We start from the raw sequence: 18,299 nt of genomic DNA, 5'->3' as shown, positions 1-18,299 counted from the left end.
CTCTGTGCCTCCATTGCCTCCTCCCACATCCAAGACTTCTCCCGTGCCGCTCTCCTCAGCTGTTACTCACTTCTGTACCCTGTCAGACTGGCTGCCAGCCTGCATAGCTTCTTAAGTGCCCTGAAAACACACCTGTTCACTAAAGTCTACTACCAGCACTCCTCACACTCCTAACTCACACACGTTGTCCTCCCTCATCATCTCTTTTCAGTTCTCCACCAAGTTAATCCTCCCACTCGCCTAGACTCACATACAAATGTCTCCACACTCTTGTTCTCCCCCTGCACTATCCCTATCACCTGTGCACTACCACTCATTAGCCATTCTGATCCTTCTGTCCACCCTTCCCAGTGCACTGGGCCATTGAGGCTACTGTCAATTACTGTCACTCACTTTTCCCTTTGTTGTTTTACATAAATTCCTTTTTATTTCAGTTTTGCAACATATATTATTACAGTTTATGTTGTGGGGTCTCTCTCTCCATAAAATTCCAACAGCAATTCTTAAAGAAAACAGCTACTGAAATAAAAGTTAACTCAATATGAAACCAGAAGTTTACACTGCTAAAGGTTATAATTAAATGATCCTATACAACGAGAGTCATTACTGTATTTGTTTATTCTAGCAATCTATAAAAGCAATGTACTAAGGTAGTACCCACCATAAGCTCAGCAGATGTGTGTTCAACTACACCATGTCCAATGAGCTAGGCGGATGAGAACTTGTGTCCTCTGAGCTTGCAAAAGTTAGTAAAGCTATATACCATGTTCTTCATTGCAGCCTCATGAATATTAAGCAATGCCTTAATAATGCCACTGAGATATGCTGGGTAGGTAACAGGACCGCTTTAAGATTTGATTTCTTCTGCTTCATAGATGAAATGAGTGAGAGTCGACAGACTCATGTGACGTTGCATGACATTGACCCTCAAGCACTGGAACAGCTGGTACAATATGCTTACACAGCAGAGGTTGTGGTGGGAGAAGGGAATGTGCAGGTAAGTGCAAGCTGTGAAATATATTCGTTAGAAGGATGTGTGCCAGGGTCAGATTAAGGCTTGTGGGGGAGCTAGAGCAACAAACTTGTGAGGATACTGACCAATAAATTGTCAAAATTATATACTGGCAATGTTATTTGTAGGTATAATGTGTAAATACTCCCAGTACCAATGTAAATGTGTTGAACATGCTGTAGTTCCCCAGTTCACATTATTCCACAATGTCACTAGTTCACTTTATGCCACAGTGCTCCCAGTTCACGCTATGCCACAGTGTTACTGTTACTGCCTGGGAAATTCTTGTTCCTCCTTTGTGCCTCTCCCACTTAGCTTCTACCATCTGTGCTGGCAATGTCAACTTTCATAGCATCGTTAGTTGCAGCCTATACTCACTCGTCAGTCCGATGCTAATCGTGCTATGGGAATGTAGTTCAGATCCATGCTGTTGGGATGCTAGCGCTCAGAATGCCGTTGCTGGAATTCCGACACCAGTCAAAGTCCTGGCGCCGGCATACTGACCGCCGACATCCTGATGGTAAGTATTGAGGTTAGGGTTAGGCACTAGGTGGAGGGTTAGTGTTAGGCTGCGGCTTTAGGTTTAGGCTGCAGAGGGGTAGGGTTTGGTTAGGGGTAAAGGAAGGGTTAGGGTACTAGGTGTTGGTATTCTAACCCTTTCGGGATGCCGGTGTCAGGATTATGGCCGCCGAGATCCCGAGCGCCAGCATCCCGTCCCCAACCCATGCCATGCGTTTGGGAGCTCATGGGCGACTGCCCCGGCCGATCTGTTGTTAATCTGGCATTGGTGTGGGCAGGTTGGTGAGAACCACCTTGCCAAAGCACTCTATGCACCTGCAAAAGATTAAAAGAACAGCATACATACATCTGTTTTTACTTGACCTATTTAATGCATGTTGGGGGGTTCATAGTTTAATAGAAGACAAGATCATAGGGGGGCGTGGCTTGGCTCTGGTTGGAGCAGGCAGCTGGTTGCATGAGCTCCTGCTAAATATCCGTGTTTTATCCTGTTCCCTTGGTGGTATTGGGCTGAAACTTGAACCACAGGTGCATTACATATCACTGCACCTCCGGTGGTAATTTTATCCCCCTGCGTACCTGCTAAATATACTTACCGGCTCCGATGCTGAAGACAGTATCCTGGCCCAGCTGAGTTCCCGGCAGTGTCTCTCTTTGCGCTGTTCACGGCACTCCTGTGCTGACTAGTCCGTGGCGGTCCTCACTGTCTGGTGTTTGATGTGTGTGGTCCGAAGGTCGTGGCTGCGGGTGGATGCTCTGGCTCCTTACTGATGTACCAAGCTGTCAGTCTGTCCTGCGTCCATTTTAGGAGGCTGTTTACAGTCCCTGCCCTGCTTCACTAAGGTTGCTGGATCTTGGGTACATGTGCAGGGGCAGTTTCTCTGCAAGATTGTCCACACTTGGTCGTATAATTGTTGTTTGGGCCCCACCCCTGCCTACATTACACAGCTCCTATACTCAGTCCTTGCTGATTTCTGCTATCATCACACCTGTACAAAACAAACACGGAGGCTTCTCTACAACAGATCCTGCAAGATATTAGTGCCTCTGCTCAGAGACTTATCAGCAAAGTTGGGAATTTACAAATGAATATTCTTGCTTCCTGCTGTATCCCTTGGCAACCCCGGGAGGAGACTGAGATGTCTGAATCTCCATTTTTTGATCCTGCAGTTCACACTTCATTTGAGGAAAATCTGTTCATGTATTTCTCCTTCCATATGACTGTGGTTCTCTCTGCATTGGCCAAGTTCAGATGTTTAGCCCTGTGGGGTCTGCCGTGGTTCCAGGACTTGCTGCTGGTATATTTTATGTACTCCCTGTCGGTTTTCGGGCATGCTGGAACGGGACTGCTCATTATGGTGCATTTTCACAGGGGGCCGAAGCTTGGCCAGACTGATCTGCATCAATCTATTATTATACCTTACCAGTTGTTATATGCAAGTTGTTAGTAAGATATGACCTGCCATAGTATATTTGAAGATTCAACTGTAATTGCCTAGTACTTTATAGTACTCATATATATATATATATATATCTATATATATATCGTTTTTATCACATATTAGTATGTAATTTTATATAATTTGTGATTATTATATTTTATTTGGTTATATGTTTGTTATATGAGACTCCTGCTATATCTAGAAATTCTGTTTAATATATATTTTGCTGTGGCTATTTTTAAGCATCTATTTTATAGGATTACCCTGCTTTCCTGGTTAATGTAGTTTTTCTGTCAAAGCACCTTAGATATACGTAATCTGTTTGTTTTTTAGCCGATTATATTTCAGTATTTCTGTATATATTTCTAGTCATTTTACGGAAGTGCAGGAAAGTAGTTTATGGGAGGAGCCGGCTGCCTGATTCGTCCTGGATAAGACCATTTTTGCTCCAGTCAGTTATCCGAATATCTATCCTTTCAATCGGGGGGGAGGGAGGGGGGACTGTTAGTAGTACGTTAGTTTAGTTAGGGGGGAGGGAAATGTGGGATCCAGGTATACCTGAGTTGGGGATACGCTATACAGGGTGGGGGGGTTATAGGGTAGGTTTGCGTTGGGTGTATTTTGTATTTGATTAGTTATTATTTTTATTATTTTTTGCGGGTGTGGTCAGTCTTATGGTGGGACATTTATATAGGATTTCCTTGGGGTTTTTTTTATGCACCTCCTATGCTTGTTGTTTTTGGTTTCCAGCTCCTACTTCGGGGACCCGAATGGCGCCTTCGGGTACTCGTTATGTTTTCTTTTTTTTTTTTTTCATGTGTTACCTAAGACATGTATGTATATCCTAAATAATATGACTATACCTTATACTTTGCTTTGTCTATATGTATATGTCACAAAATTTACTTTTCATACTTGCCGCACTTGCTTTTATTATTATACTGTTTTTTTTTTATTGGGTGTATTTTCAAAACTTTAAATAAAAAGTATTTGAGTTAAAAAACAAAAGAAGACAAGATCATAGTAACTGCTGTGATGTTACTCTGCTCAGAGATGTAAAGAGTATGGGTAGTGGATGTAGAGCTAATTGAGACATTTATTGGGGTATAGAAGGTACTGCTCCTTTTATTTAGAAGGTACTGCTCCTTTTATTTGTTAATAGACATTTATTGTGCCAGTATGACCATTTGAATTTGTGAATTATGCATGTTTAGAGCACCCCCCATCCATGTCACGATTACTAGATTTCAGCCTGACATCTACCGTTATCGTTATGCCAGACTCTGCTCCCAGCCGCCAGCCTCCTGCAGCTGAACGGAGTGAGAGACGCCTGCTGCAAGTTCCTGCTCAGCCAGTTGGACCCCTCAAACTGCCTGGGAATTCGTAGCTTTGCAGACACACACTCCTGCAGCGACCTGCTCAAGTCTGCACACAAGTACGTCCTGCAACACTTTGTGGAGGTGTCAAAGACTGAGGAGTTCATGCTCCTGCCTTTAAAACAGGTAATAATAATTCATATTTCCGTTACAGACCACAACTTTTTAAGGTGTTCCAATGGCCACATTATGAGGGTTTTTTATTTTGATTTGCAATTACCAACATCATTTGCACTAACATTTCTAAAACATTGGAGAGTCTCTATTTTATATGATCTGAATGTAATTCTGTTTTCTAAAGGTGAACTGTGACTTGTTTTTATTTTTTTGGAGGCTCCCCTTTTCAGGCAGTGAGTGCGTGTCCCGCCATATGCCCTGAAGTCTCCCCCATAAAATGCATTAAGCACTCCATTCTGCTGGTCTTTTAGAGAAAAATCATATGTAGAACATATATGTGGAGAAGCTCCCCATAGCAACCAATCCACTTGAAGCTAGCATTTAAGTACATTCTATAAAATGACAGGAAGAAGCTAATTGGTTGCTATGGTCAACTTCTCCACTGATCTACTTCTCCATCTTTATAAGTTTTGATAGATCTCCCCCAGTTTGTGGCAGGCTGTGAATCAGTAAGCAGCACAGTTAGGGTTACTTTTAACCTTGCTTTTAGGTTCTAATTTGCACTTAACAGAGCAAACACAATTAACAAGCTTTTTAATGCGAGTTACGTAATGAAAGCAAATGTCTGGCTACTATGGTTTAGTTCCAATATGTAAAGTTAATAAATATGCCTCGGAGCCTCTACCTCCAGCAGTTCTGCAGATTAAACACTGGTATCCCCACCTGAGAAAATCAAGAAACCTTAATCTCTAACTGGATGTAACTGAAAGAACAGGTGCTCACAGCCGGACTGACCAACTATGAGATGCCTGGAGATTTGTGCATCATCTCAGGGGGTGTAGGAGCTTTGTGCATTGGAGCATTTCATCCTGAATTTGGGCTAAGCTCACCCATGCTCTTCGTTTAGCACCCGCATGTAAATATTCTATTTTGTTTTGTGGGAGAAGATCACCAATGAGATGCAAGAATTGAAGAAGGCACAGGGATATTCCCCAGTTGTCAGGTCCTCAGAGGAGATGAAAGTCAGACCTTGCCTACAATTTCAATGTGGAGCATTTTACACTTTCCAGTTTTACTTTTATATGGGAAAGTGCGTTTATAGCAGGCGTGGGCAATAAGCGGCCCTCCCATCTGCTGTGGGACTACACATACCAGCATGCCCTGACATCATTTTATCAGGGCATGCTAAAACTGTGGCAGGGCATGCTGGGATGTGTAGTTCAACAGCAGCCAGAAGGCCCCTATTGCCCACCTCTGATTTATAGGCACATTTACACCTAAACATATTGCAATGCACCATAATAACACATGAAATAAATACAGGCCTAATGTAAAAATCTGACATTTAATTAACAATGGGGGGGTTGAAAAGTGTGGAAGGTGTTGGTGCGCAGGGTTGTCGGTGGGCAGCACTTATATTTTTACTCTTTACACCGCTATATGCAAATAAATAGAAGGTTGCACAAAGCATCTTTACAGGGTCAGTTCATACAAGTAATTATTAGTGTGTTCCATATTATATATAACAACAAAATGCGCTGTGCACGGTATATAATGAGTTATTCATGAATAACATAACATAATGAAAATAACAAAGATTTTATATTGCCACTTATTATATTGCAGCAATACAAATAGTTTTGGCCCAATTTAGTTAGAAAATCTCACCCGTGCAACTGAGTGATACTCCGCTTCCTGGTGATACTGGCGAGCAGCGGTAATAATCCGCCATTCACCCGCCGGTCCTGGAAGCCTATGACCTGGCTTTACACTGGGCTGGAAGCGTGGATTTGTGGTTCTGTTTCCACTTTCTATATAAAAAATATTTAAAACATAATCCAAAAAGAATGTATACTTATCTTAGGAAACGCGATTTCTATAAATACTGAGACGATGCTAGAGATCGGAGGATAGCGGCGGTACTTTGCATGGGGAAGCCTTGCCCATAGTGACCAGGCGAAATCTGTCTCCTGGTGACTTATATGGGAAGAGGCTCTGTCTCTGGCAAACGCTCCAGTTTTCGTCAGAGAAACAGGTTTCCACACTTTAGTCAATAGACCCATCAGTAATTCAAAGTTTAATCTCTATAATTATTGTGATATTTGGCTTCACCACCTGATGGGGAAAATGTACACAGATCTCTGGCATGGATAGGATTACACCTTCTGATGGTTCACTGTGTCTAGCAGAATATAGATATATATTGATCTATTTTTCAATCAAGTGTAAAAATTCAGGATGCTATACATTATCCCTCCTAACCTCGCCTCACCCCCACCCTCTGATCTTCTATTCTCTTACCCTAATCCATTGGAGGTTATGTAGCTAGAGTTACTTAGCCACTGCTATCCTCCCACACAGAATTTTCCTCTTTCAGATGCCCCCTCACAAACACGTACACAATAACCTAGGCACCCCGGTATTATCTCCTAGCAACTGCCTGCGATACACAATGGAGGGAAACTCCAACACGAGAAGCTGCCAGCGCATAGCTACACGAGGGCCCAGCTGTTAGGATCTGAATGGATATTCCTACTGTATTTTCTCTACACGTCTTTAGCAATTAGAGGCATTGGCTGCCAGCATATCTGTCAAGCTGTTGTTTAGTCACAGTACTGTATGATATTTCCAGTTTTCAGCTATTAATATGTTCTTAGCCAAGTTATTTTGATATACAAGATATTAATACCTGTAATTTATGGCCTCTGATATCTGCGATGAAGCTAAATAGAGGGAAGGTGTTACTGTAAGGAAGTAACTGCATTTTGGATATATGAGCTGTAAAAAATATTTGTATATAATGCTCATTTATTCACTCATTCTTGTTTATGACGTTAATTTGCATTGAGGTTTGTGGCCTGTATGTTATACTACTGCACGTCAGCAAAAGTGCACCCCTTAATTCATTATAACGTTTGTGTCAGAGAAAGCACTGATGATGATGAAATGTAGATTTCTCCTTTTGTCTTTTCTCCCCACTTCCTCTATGTAATGTACATTTATATTGTATATAGTTTTATATATATAATACACAGTTGGGAGAGGGGAGGGGGGTTGGATACGAGATTCCAGTGGTCAGAGTTCCAACGCCAGCATCCTGATAGGGTTAGGATACTGACGCCCCCCTCTCCATACCCATAACCCTCCCTTCCTGCTGCCTAAACCTAGCCTCCCCCCGCGCACCCTAAATCTAACCCTAACCTCTTAGTGTCTAATCCTCCCTCTAGTGCCTAACCCATATCCTGCCCCTAACCCCAGTACTTGCTGTTGGGATGCCGGCGCCAGGATCCTGACAGGTGTCGGGATTCCGGCGCCGGGCATCTCGACAGCCGGGATTATGACCGCATCCCGGAGGGGGGCGGGACTGACAGAACAGAAAGACAATTGAGGACGTATGGAACCAGTTACATAGAATGGAAGGTCCATATCCCACCTAGCCATGCATGCCTGTAAATAACTAGTGTCATTGGAGTAGAAATGCAGATAGAAGGAGGTAGTGACGTTTCCCCAGGAGGAATAAGAGAGGTAGAACATTTCTATGAAAGGCTACAGGAGTAGAAACAATGCCTGTATGTAAAAAGGTGACAGGCACAGACCGAATAGGTAAAAAATTATGAGAGGAATTTTTTTAGATTTCAGAAACATAGGAGACATTTATGAGAACCAAGAACAGCAAAATGGTTCTGTAACCTGTGGCAACCAGTCATACATTACCTTTTACTTTCTAAGCTGTTAAAATAACCAATTGGATCCCTACATACCATCTTTCCAAAATCTAGGGCCCAGAGGTCAATTGGAACTTTATTTTGAGACCAGTGGAAAAAGCTCACAAACTCTGGAGTTATTGTGTCAGATATAAGACCCAGTGCAAATGATATAGAGAGAGAGAGCAGCTACACAAATGTCCTCAATGCCATGTAATCCAGGTTCTTCTTTCTTATTGTCTTTGTCATACAGGTGCTGGACCTAATATCCAGTGACAGTCTGAATGTTCCTTCAGAGGAAGAGGTGTACCGAGCTGTCCTGAACTGGGTCAAACATGATGTGGATGGCAGGAGACAACATGTTCCCCGGGTGAGGAACTACCCAACATGCTGCTATCTACCCTGCCCCTTTAATGCATTGGTGGAAAGCATGTGGCTGTACCACAAGTCTTGACCGCCGCTATACATCCTTATGGGGGTAGCTACAGATGGGAAGTTACAGGCTGCCAATCTAGTTTTCGGATCAGAATGTTCCCACAAGTCAGACTACATTAGGAGATCTTGTTTGGAGGCTGCGAAGTGTCCACTCGTTATTCTGTTAGTGATGACAAGGGCAGTGTTCATATGGCAGTAGGTAAATAGAATTAAATGGACAGCCACTGACTGAGCGTTAGATAGTGTAAGGAATGGGGTCCCCAACAGCGGCTGTGATATGAAGCTCCTGCCAAATAGATGTGGGATTATTGTGGTGACAAATGAAACTCAAAACAACCATTGTACATTCAAATTGCTTGCTTATTTTTTATTTCAAATATGACTTTACCATTTAATTCCCTCTTAGCCTTTAATAAGTAAAATTGATAAGTGTACCAAAGTCTATTATTATTGTTTAGTTATATAGTAGCAATCATATTACACAGCACTGCAGAAAGAATAAGTAGTCATCCACATCCAGGTGAGGACTGGGCCGGGGGGCAGTGTGGCATCAGCTCCCCAGGCTGGTACAATTCTGCTAACCAGTGTGCATGATAGCACACCCATCATTCATATGCTTGATGCCAGGAAGGATTTTGAGCCTACTTCTCAGCAATCAGACACATAGAGCCATATCAAGGGCAGTATTTCTCTGTTGCTGGCATCGTTGATATTCTTCCTAATACAGGGGCTGCGCGTATCAGCCCTGGCCTGATCCAGCCCTCCCCTTTTTACATTAATTATGCAAGAAGTCGTTCCGTGTTTGAGGGAAGGCAATTAGGAACTGACTAGTGACTACTGTCCAGGCACAATCGGGATTCCTCTAGACAGTCCAGGATTCCTCCTGACAGTCCGGGAACTAGAACATCTGTCCAGAGGACTGTTCATACCGGACAGTGGTGTCCGGAAGCATCTCCGAAGCTGTCGGTGTGCCCCCTCACACCTGCATGGAGCACCCCATTGACACATCTGACCAATCAGCAGGGCGTTGATTGGTCAGTTGAAGTGTCTGATATGCATATCAACGCCTTCTATGAGAGTACAAGGAAGCAAAGCGGCCACCAGAGAAGTCACTTCTGACGTTGATTATTCCATGAGCCAGGAGAGCCCGAACACCGTATCCCCCTGCCATTCCCTATTTTATCACGATTATTCATCTAGTTTTAACAATTCTGCGGTCAGTCTAATTCCATTTTAAAGTACTCCCATGTCAATATTTCTTAGTAGCATAGTGTTTTAATATACCACAATTTCTTTGTTTTTGGGTATTATCATTTTGTTTTTTTTTTACCTCTCCTCATAACAACTTATCGCCCTGTATAATACCAGCAATCAATAAAGTAACAATTTTTTCCCTACAAAACACGCTTGCTCCTCATTTTAAATATACATGTATGCACACAGGTTGCCCCCTGTATTCCCAGCAATTGGGTACCCAGGGCAAGCAGATGTCCCACCTCACAGGTGTGTCAGGGGGATGGGGAACCTGTGTGCATCATGCGAGTGACAGCTGCCCCTGAGTGTGCATCATGCGAGTGAGAGCTGCTCCTGAGTGTGCATGATGCGAGTGAGAGCTGCCCCTGAGTGTGCATGATGCGAGTGACAGCTGCCCCTGAGTGTGCATGATGCGAGTGACAGCTGCCCCTGAGTGTGCATCATTCATAGATGACTCCCTTAAATCTGAGAAATATAACCCTATAGTGATGGAATTATGTCAGATGTTGCTGGTCATTCATGAAAGGTGATTTGCTGCAGTGTACAAGCTAAAAGTAGTGACCAGCTCTGGATCTGGTGTGCGTGTGCTCACGTGTGTCGCTTGTTTACTCTGCAGATATATTCATGTGCACACTGTGGTCGGGATGCAGCAGTCAGACCCTGCCATTTGCAGTTTGGCCGCATTCCCCATATGCACAAAGCTCTGTAAAGCGAAATCTTCCGGAGCTTAGATGGCGTTGCCTAATACAAGCTTATGAGCTTCTTACTGCATAGTTCCCTGAGAGGGTTCAAGTCGGAATCCTCCCAGTGTTACCCGCAGCTAGCGCATGCACAAAAGGACTCCTAGGTCATAAACCCGGAAGTCATTATTGCACAAAAAAACAGCTCTTACTGGGAGATCTGTGATTTTAGCCACAATTGTACATGCATACGGCGTTACTAGACTTCGCTATGTTTGCAATCAGTGGGGTAGGATGCTTGATACATCCTACCCCTAGATAATAGGTGTTTTTACAGGCAGATACAATGGGTGTGGGACCTGGCCAGCAGAAGCAGGTATGTGTACCTTTCAAGGTACCTACAGCCTTCTCATCAGGGTGTGAAAATAAATAAAGTGCAAGTGCTTACCTTAAATCCAGTGCACTAAGAAATGACATACCGTGTGTGTTCACCTGCCTCCACGTACCGGGTGTCGCTTGTACATAGCGTCATCAACCAGCGTCCCATAGATATAGGGATCCCTGGGATGGTAACCAAGGGCGCTCAGCAACAGTGTCACATAGCTACCACGGACTCCGAGAAGTACAGAACATCGCTGCACACCGGACGGACTGGGGGGAGGGGGAAGCCCAGAACAAATAAAGTGTGTTTATAAGCAAGAAGAGTCTAATAAAAGCTAAAAACAAGATGTATGATAAAATGGCAATTACCTCAATCAGTAATCAAAAATGTGTCAATATCAGTGCATATGATGCTATGCAGATCACTAACAAATCCATAAAGTGCTGTGTACCATATTGACTACTACAGGTAAACATATCTGTCCTATCGCAATGCCTGTACCTCACCATATTAATACAAACATTCAAATCAAGTATATTATTATGGATCCAAAAGTCAGAACCAGAGTCTACAGTATGTTTGGATAAATAGTCTTCCCGTCCAGGCAACTGTGCAAAAAAAAAAAAGCAATTATAAGCAAGCTGACCAGGCAATTTCCTCATTCAATCCCCTGGGATGTACAGTGTCCAACTGTACAGTGTCCTAGATTCTAAACGAAGAAGTTTTTTAGCCCGATCACCCCTTAGTACTAATGGAGGTATGTGGTTTTCATTATAAAATAATAGATCATATACCTCCATTAGTACTAGGGGGTGATCGGGCTAAAAAACTTCTTCGTTTAGAATCTAGGTGGATCTCTCAATTGGACAATGTACATCCCAATTGGACAATGTACATCCTGCAGCCTAACCCTAACCCCTCCGGCATTTTGACCGCCGGCAATAAGGCCCTGGTCACAGTTAGACTTATGGCCCCAGCTCTGTGAGGCTGCAATGCTTATCACTGCCCCACTGTGGTGCCCCAAAATTGGCTTGTAGTCTTGGTAATGAAAAATGCTACTTACAAATTGGGGATCCTATTCTTTATTATTTGTATGTGTTAATCCAGTTTTTGTTAACTTTTATCCATTCATAGATAAAGTATAATAAATGTTATTTACAAATCCCAAAAGTCTCACCTTCAATAGATCGCTTCTCATCCATATATCTATCAGTGTATGTTCTTTGCAGCCAAGTGGCATATCTGTTGGATGTGCAGTTCTAGGTAAACAGGTGCCACTAATCCTCTAACACACATAAGTGCCTTTTGTTACAGCGATGATTAATATAAGGCATAAATTAAGCTAACCTGCACAGTAACTGAGGAGAAATGAAAATGGGTTGGTCATAAAGTGGTAGCAATTTAGACTTTGATGGTGGGAAGTGAATAAACTGCTGTAAAATCTTAACGTGTGACATGTAAATTATGCATCAGGTACTATTGAATTTCTCAAAATCAACAAATTAAAAGATAAGAATACAAGCTGATATGCGCAAACATTTATCTGTTCTAATCCAAAAATTATATCTAAATAAATAGAATATAATGCTTAGCTACATTGATTCTCTTATGTAAGGCAGTTCTCTCCGCTATGATGTAAAGTATAGAGGTTAATATCTGATGTGTTGCCTGCAGCTAATGAAGTGTGTGCGGCTCCCCTTGCTGGGCAGGGATTTCCTGATGAGCAGCGTGGACACCGAGCTACTTGTGCGTCATCACTCGGAGTGTAAAGACCTGTTGATTGAGGCCCTCAAGTACCACCTGATGCCAGAACAGCGGGGAGTGCTGAGTAACAGCCGAACCCGACCGAGGCGCTGTGAGGGAGCCAGCACTGTGCTCTTTGCAGTAGGTAAGGGGCTTAACATAATGAAGATCACTACTAGAGCTGTATTGAAAGCTAATAGAGACTGAAATTTATGCTTGACAAGTTCTAGAATCAATGTACTCAGATTCGGTCCTCAAGAAGGTACCGATGAATGTAAAAATGTACTTGATACAGAAAAGTGCTTTTTGAAGATATTACATATTCTGGAAATTTTCTTGTTGAATAAATCAAATGTATTTATAAGCCCAAGGGCTTTTACTTATGGGTAGTTGTATTCTGGTGTAGCCACCCCAGTAACATTCACCACTCCCAGTGCAGTAACCAGTGTGTCTTCCTTGGCAGTGGCTTCCCATTGTAAGTACTATCTTCTAATGAAACGCCAGACAGGCAGTGCCAGCGGGAGGTGTTTTCTCCCCCTGGGACTGCCAGTCTGGACCATGATTATCAGGGAGAGCGCTTACAGTAGGAAGCCACTCCTTGTCTTTCAGTCAACCTTACTTGACTTCTAGAGGCTACAGCCGATGCAGTCCCTAGATGGTTATTTGTGCGCCGGTCACGGCGCCTGCCCGATCCATTGCACATGGCCAGTGCTTCGAGTTCAACAGTCCAAACCTCATCATCAGGCTCACTCCAACCAGACTGTAGGCTGCCCACTCAAGCAGCATGGCACGAGCCGCCACTGGATCTAATGATCACCACGAGGAATGCCATGCCTGTACTCACTGCACGATTAATGGGACTTGTTTTTGGTTTGTCCAACATGAGTGAATAGACTGTTCCCTTAATGTGATCAATAGACCATGAGTCTTGAAGTTTCTTACAGCATCTACAAATATTATATTATTTTTCAATTCAGGGACACCTGAATATACTATCTGAAGATAAGATTTTGATGACAAGGGAGGTCTTTCTTCCTATGCACAATAACCATATTGTGGATTGGTAACTAAAATGACTAATAAAAATGGACCATAAATATGCATTAAACCATAAAAAAAAATACACTGCGATTGGGATCGCAGAGTGATTGACAGGAAGAGAGTGGGGGGGGGGGTGACTGGCTGGCACACCTGCGAAACGCAGGTGTGCCAGTGTGTTGGAACAATGTTACAGGAGCATGCATAAATTAGCCACTGCGATGCCATACGCAGCTTGAGCTTTCACTGCGTGCACTGAGGTTAGCCATTTCCGAGTATGGTCAGACCTTGTGCAATTGTGCGTGAGGCTGCGATGTTACCGATGGTTTTGCAAACTTGCTAAGAATTTACGGATGTGTGTGTAAGGTATAGTGGACGTCCATATGTTAGGCTGCGTTGGCATTGCGATTGTAATCATTAGCATATTTTTCGCAGTGAGACTGTGTGCAATTACTTAGCTGCGATCGCTATAGCAATTGTTACTGAATTAGGCCTTCTGTGTTGCCATTTGTGAGACTGAGGACTATAGACTGAAATGTGCACAATACATAAAGTAAATATTATCACTTAAGCTGGCCACACACTAGACCAACTTACATCCAACCAGCCAACTTGTTGATTGGTTGGAATGAAAATCTGGTAAGGTATGAAAGTAAATGACAATCAGCAATTTGCTCCCAAATGCCGGAAAATGGACAAAAACTGTTGTTTGAACAAATTGATTAGATCAAATATTTAACAAACTTGTCTGACGACCATTTCCATCTGTTTTCTGGCATTTAGAAGCAAATTGCTGATCATCCGTTACCAAATTTTCATTCCAACCAATCAACAAGTTGGCTGGTTGGATGTAAGTTGGTCTAGTGTGTGGCCAGCTTAAGTCTGGTTACTATCACTTTGCTGTGCTGAAAAACATCATTTGTACATCATTTTGCTCATCTTTAGTTCTAACAATAATGTAATAATATACAGGTTGAGTCTCCCATATCCAAAATGCTTGGGACCAGGGGTATTTTGGATATCGGAATATTCCATATTTTGGAATAATTGCATATCATAATGAAATATCTTTGGAATTGGGCCCAAATATAAACACAGAATGCTTTTATGTATTATATACACCTTATACACACAGCCTAAAGGTAATTTTATACAATATTTTAAATAATTTTGTGGCTCAAACAAAGTTTTTGTACATACATGAAATTCATTTATGTTTCATATACACCTTATACACACAGCCTATAGGTCATTTTATACTTTATTTTTTATAATTTTGTGCCTTAAACAAAGTTTGTGTACATTGGGCCTGATTCAGAGCCGGACGCTCTGACTAGAGCGCTCGCTCTGAATCAGGGCCCTCCTACCTAAAAATGGAGCGGCCTCCCGGCCGCTCGCATAGCTGTGGGTGACCACCCACAGCTTATGCAAGCGGCCAAAAAGATGGTCGCGATGGTCGTGACCATCGGGCTTGCGACGAGACCCTGCCCAGGAGTGCTTTTGGCTCTATCAGAGCCAAAAGCACTCCCACTGACATCACTAGGGGAACGCCTGGGCAGCAACGCCCCGGCGCGCCCACCAAAGGGGGCGTGCTGTCACTCGCCATCGACAGCACGCCCCCTTTGGTGCGAGACCCATAGCGACAGCTTGGCTGTTGCTATGCGGGTCTCGCGCATGCGCACAACGGAGCTCCCTCCGTCGTGCGCATGCGCATTAGGGCACCATCGACCCGCTTGCGAGCGCTCAGCGCTCGCGAGCGGGTCTGAATTAGGCCCATTGAACCATCAAAAAGCAAAGATGTCACTATCTGTCATGCTAAAAATATTCTGTATTTCGGAATATTTGGATATGGGAGACTCAACCTGTAATAATAGTGTAATCTATTTAGCACTTTCTCCCAAATGGACTTAAAACGCGCATATATATATATATGTATATATATATATATATATATATATATATATTGATATAACATGAAGTCCTATTTACGAATTAATGCACATACGTTTCACTGTGCATTTTATATTACTAGCAGTAAATTAAATAAAATGAAAATAACCCGTACCTATAAACAGGGTATGTGACACAAGTCTATTTGTGTCTGGTCTGTAGGTGGTGGCAGTCTGTTTGCCATACATGGTGACTGTGAAGCTTATGATACCCGTACTGACCGCTGGCACATGGTTGCCTCTATGTCTACAAGAAGAGCCCGAGTGGGTGTTGCAGCTATTGGAAACAAACTCTATGCAGTGGGAGGGTGAGTCACGGATGGTTAGTGTTATCTGATATCTCTTAAACACCAAACACAGCTTGATGCCATTCTCTCTTCCCACAGATATGATGGAACGTCAGATCTTGCTACTGTGGAATCTTATGACCCTGTAACAAACACTTGGCAGCCAGAGGTTTCTATGGGAACCCGGCGCAGTTGTCTCGGGGTTGCTGTACTTCACGGATTGCTGTATGCCGCAGGCGGATATGATGGTGCTTCCTGTTTAAACAGGTACTGTGTTATAACTTCCATCCTTTGTAAACTCCTACCTCATGACTTTTGTAGAGGCTAGAGAGGGACTGTGCTCAAGAAATTGCCATGGCCTTGCATCATGGGGCCGCGCACAACACTTCCAACATGCTGGACCATCTTCTGAAAGTTCCCTTAATGACATACATGCATGGCAGGTGCGGGTAGCACCATTTCACTGCGGGACAGCAGCAAATGTGATATACCATCTAGCTGGATCGGAACGAAGGTGCCACAACAGGGAAGGAAGGACAGCACCCTCCAATCGGAATTGTCCTGCCTAATTTGATACATTTGGAAGGTCTATATACTATGTATCCAGAGGTTTTGTACTTCCCAACTCTAGTGTCTGCTGCAACCCTAAACATCTAATTGGCAGTTACCGTTCATCTGATATAAAGTGGTTGCCTTGCAGTCTTACACTTGGTAAACAAGCAGAAAGGATGAAGTGTGTTAAATGTCTGCTGCTGATGTAGCATTTACAAAATAAATGCTTCTTATTACATTTTGAAATTATCAAGATGATATTACAGCGCGTATTGCCCCAAACTGAGTGCAACTCCGATCAGCCCTTTACCACTGTCAGGGGTCATCCACCAAGCGTATCAACAGACTCCCATGTCAACCAGCCACATGGCTGAATTTTCCAATTTAGTCACCCAGTCAGTTAGCGGTACAATGCTATTGAGGGGGAGTGTATGTGTGCGCTGCTAACACGAGCGCCTACTAACATCGAAGTCAAGTTATACTTATATTAAAGATAAGTATAACACCCAAGTTCCTCCATGTTTAGTCTTTGCTGGCAGAGGTAGGTTGAGCGCACGTCCTGCACTGACCTGGGTGACCAAGTTGGAAAATGTAGCCATGTGCAAGCCGCCTGATGTAGTGCAGGCAGTGTACTCATGCATGTTGTATAAATGGTCACTTCATAACTAACAACAAGTTGCTGTCATTCCAGTGCAGAGCGTTATGACCCCCTCACAGGCACATGGACATCTATAGCTGCAATGAGCACCAGACGTAGATATGTCCGTGTGGCAACTCTAGGTGAATATTCTCTTTCGCTATCCGATTGAATGGAAGATCTAATATATAGCACAGCTAACGTGTTTCTTCTTTTTTCTGAAACACTCAGATGGTAATCTGTATGCAGTTGGCGGCTATGACAGTTCTTCTCACTTAGCCACAGTGGAAAAATATGAGCCACAGGTAAGGATCTAATGTCAAGTCCTCATTGGTTGCTGCAATGTTACCCGTTGTAAGTGCTCCCAATCTTATGTTTATTTTTGGGAATTGATTAAGCCTGATGCAGACTTGTGAGTACTAAGCCAGATAGCGTGAAATCACTGTGCGTGCTCGGAAAAGTAGGTGCATGCTTACAGACATGCTGATTTGGACAATTCGCGTAAGGCTGCGTTATTATTATTATTATCATCCTTTATTTATATGGTGCACACTGTACAGAAACAGTATGAACAAAACAAGAAAGTGATTTACAGTACAAAACATTACAGGACATGGACAAGGTTTTTAAGCATTACTGCAGCCATAATACCCAAATAAGCAGTGGGGCGGCCAAACTTAAAGGTTTGGTGCTATTTTGTGGCAGAGGGGAGGAGAATGGAGGAGATGATGGTATAAGTGAGGAAAAGAAAAGCACATGAGGGAAGAGGGCCCTGCTCATGCAAGCTTACAGTCTAATGGGTAGTGGGAAACCATACCGGGGTGACACAGAGGGGAGATAGGAAGCCATATAGTTAGCAAGTAGTCAGGGGCAAATAGCTGATGATGATGAATGAGGGCAGTGGCCAGCATTAGCACACTGCTTGTGAATGGCTGTATGCGAATGCCCTGTGGCAACAGTTGCTGCCCTCTTCTTTGCTCACGCATATATTCTGCTTTGTGTGGGCATTTAAGCAAATGTTTTTTTGTTTCTTGTGCATGAGATGCTGAGTTATTTCTGATGTATTAATGAAATATTTGAAGTTTTATTTATGCCTACTAGCACATGCGTGTTAATCAAAACATAGGCTTATAACCGGGTTGGGTACGGGATCCCAGCAGTCAGAATCCCGA

General features: G+C 43.1%; 1 protein-coding gene across 7 annotated transcripts in view; it reads left to right on the top strand.

Moving 5' to 3' along the window:
- Window positions 1-18,299, top strand: part of KLHL17 (kelch like family member 17) — a 108,440-nt gene that overhangs the window by 70,176 nt on the left and 19,965 nt on the right. For all 7 annotated transcript variants that reach the window (XM_088468161.1, XM_088468163.1, XM_088468165.1 and 4 more), the window contains 8 exons: window positions 876-997; window positions 4,254-4,475; window positions 8,424-8,540; window positions 12,596-12,809; window positions 15,815-15,959; window positions 16,038-16,205; window positions 17,182-17,270; window positions 17,359-17,432. In XM_088468161.1, coding sequence (XP_088324287.1) covers window positions 876-997; window positions 4,254-4,475; window positions 8,424-8,540; window positions 12,596-12,809; window positions 15,815-15,959; window positions 16,038-16,205; window positions 17,182-17,270; window positions 17,359-17,432 — 1,151 coding nt within the window. The remainder of the gene's footprint in view (window positions 1-875; window positions 998-4,253; window positions 4,476-8,423; window positions 8,541-12,595; window positions 12,810-15,814; window positions 15,960-16,037; window positions 16,206-17,181; window positions 17,271-17,358; window positions 17,433-18,299) is intronic.

This window comes from Taudactylus pleione, unplaced genomic scaffold (assembly GCF_031769625.1).
Source record: "Taudactylus pleione unplaced genomic scaffold, aTauple2 ptg000082l, whole genome shotgun sequence".
In the NCBI taxonomy this organism is placed as follows: domain Eukaryota; kingdom Metazoa; phylum Chordata; class Amphibia; order Anura; family Myobatrachidae; genus Taudactylus; species Taudactylus pleione.
The sequence above is the reverse complement of the archived record's forward strand: the minus strand, read 5'-3'. Positions and strand labels throughout refer to the sequence as shown.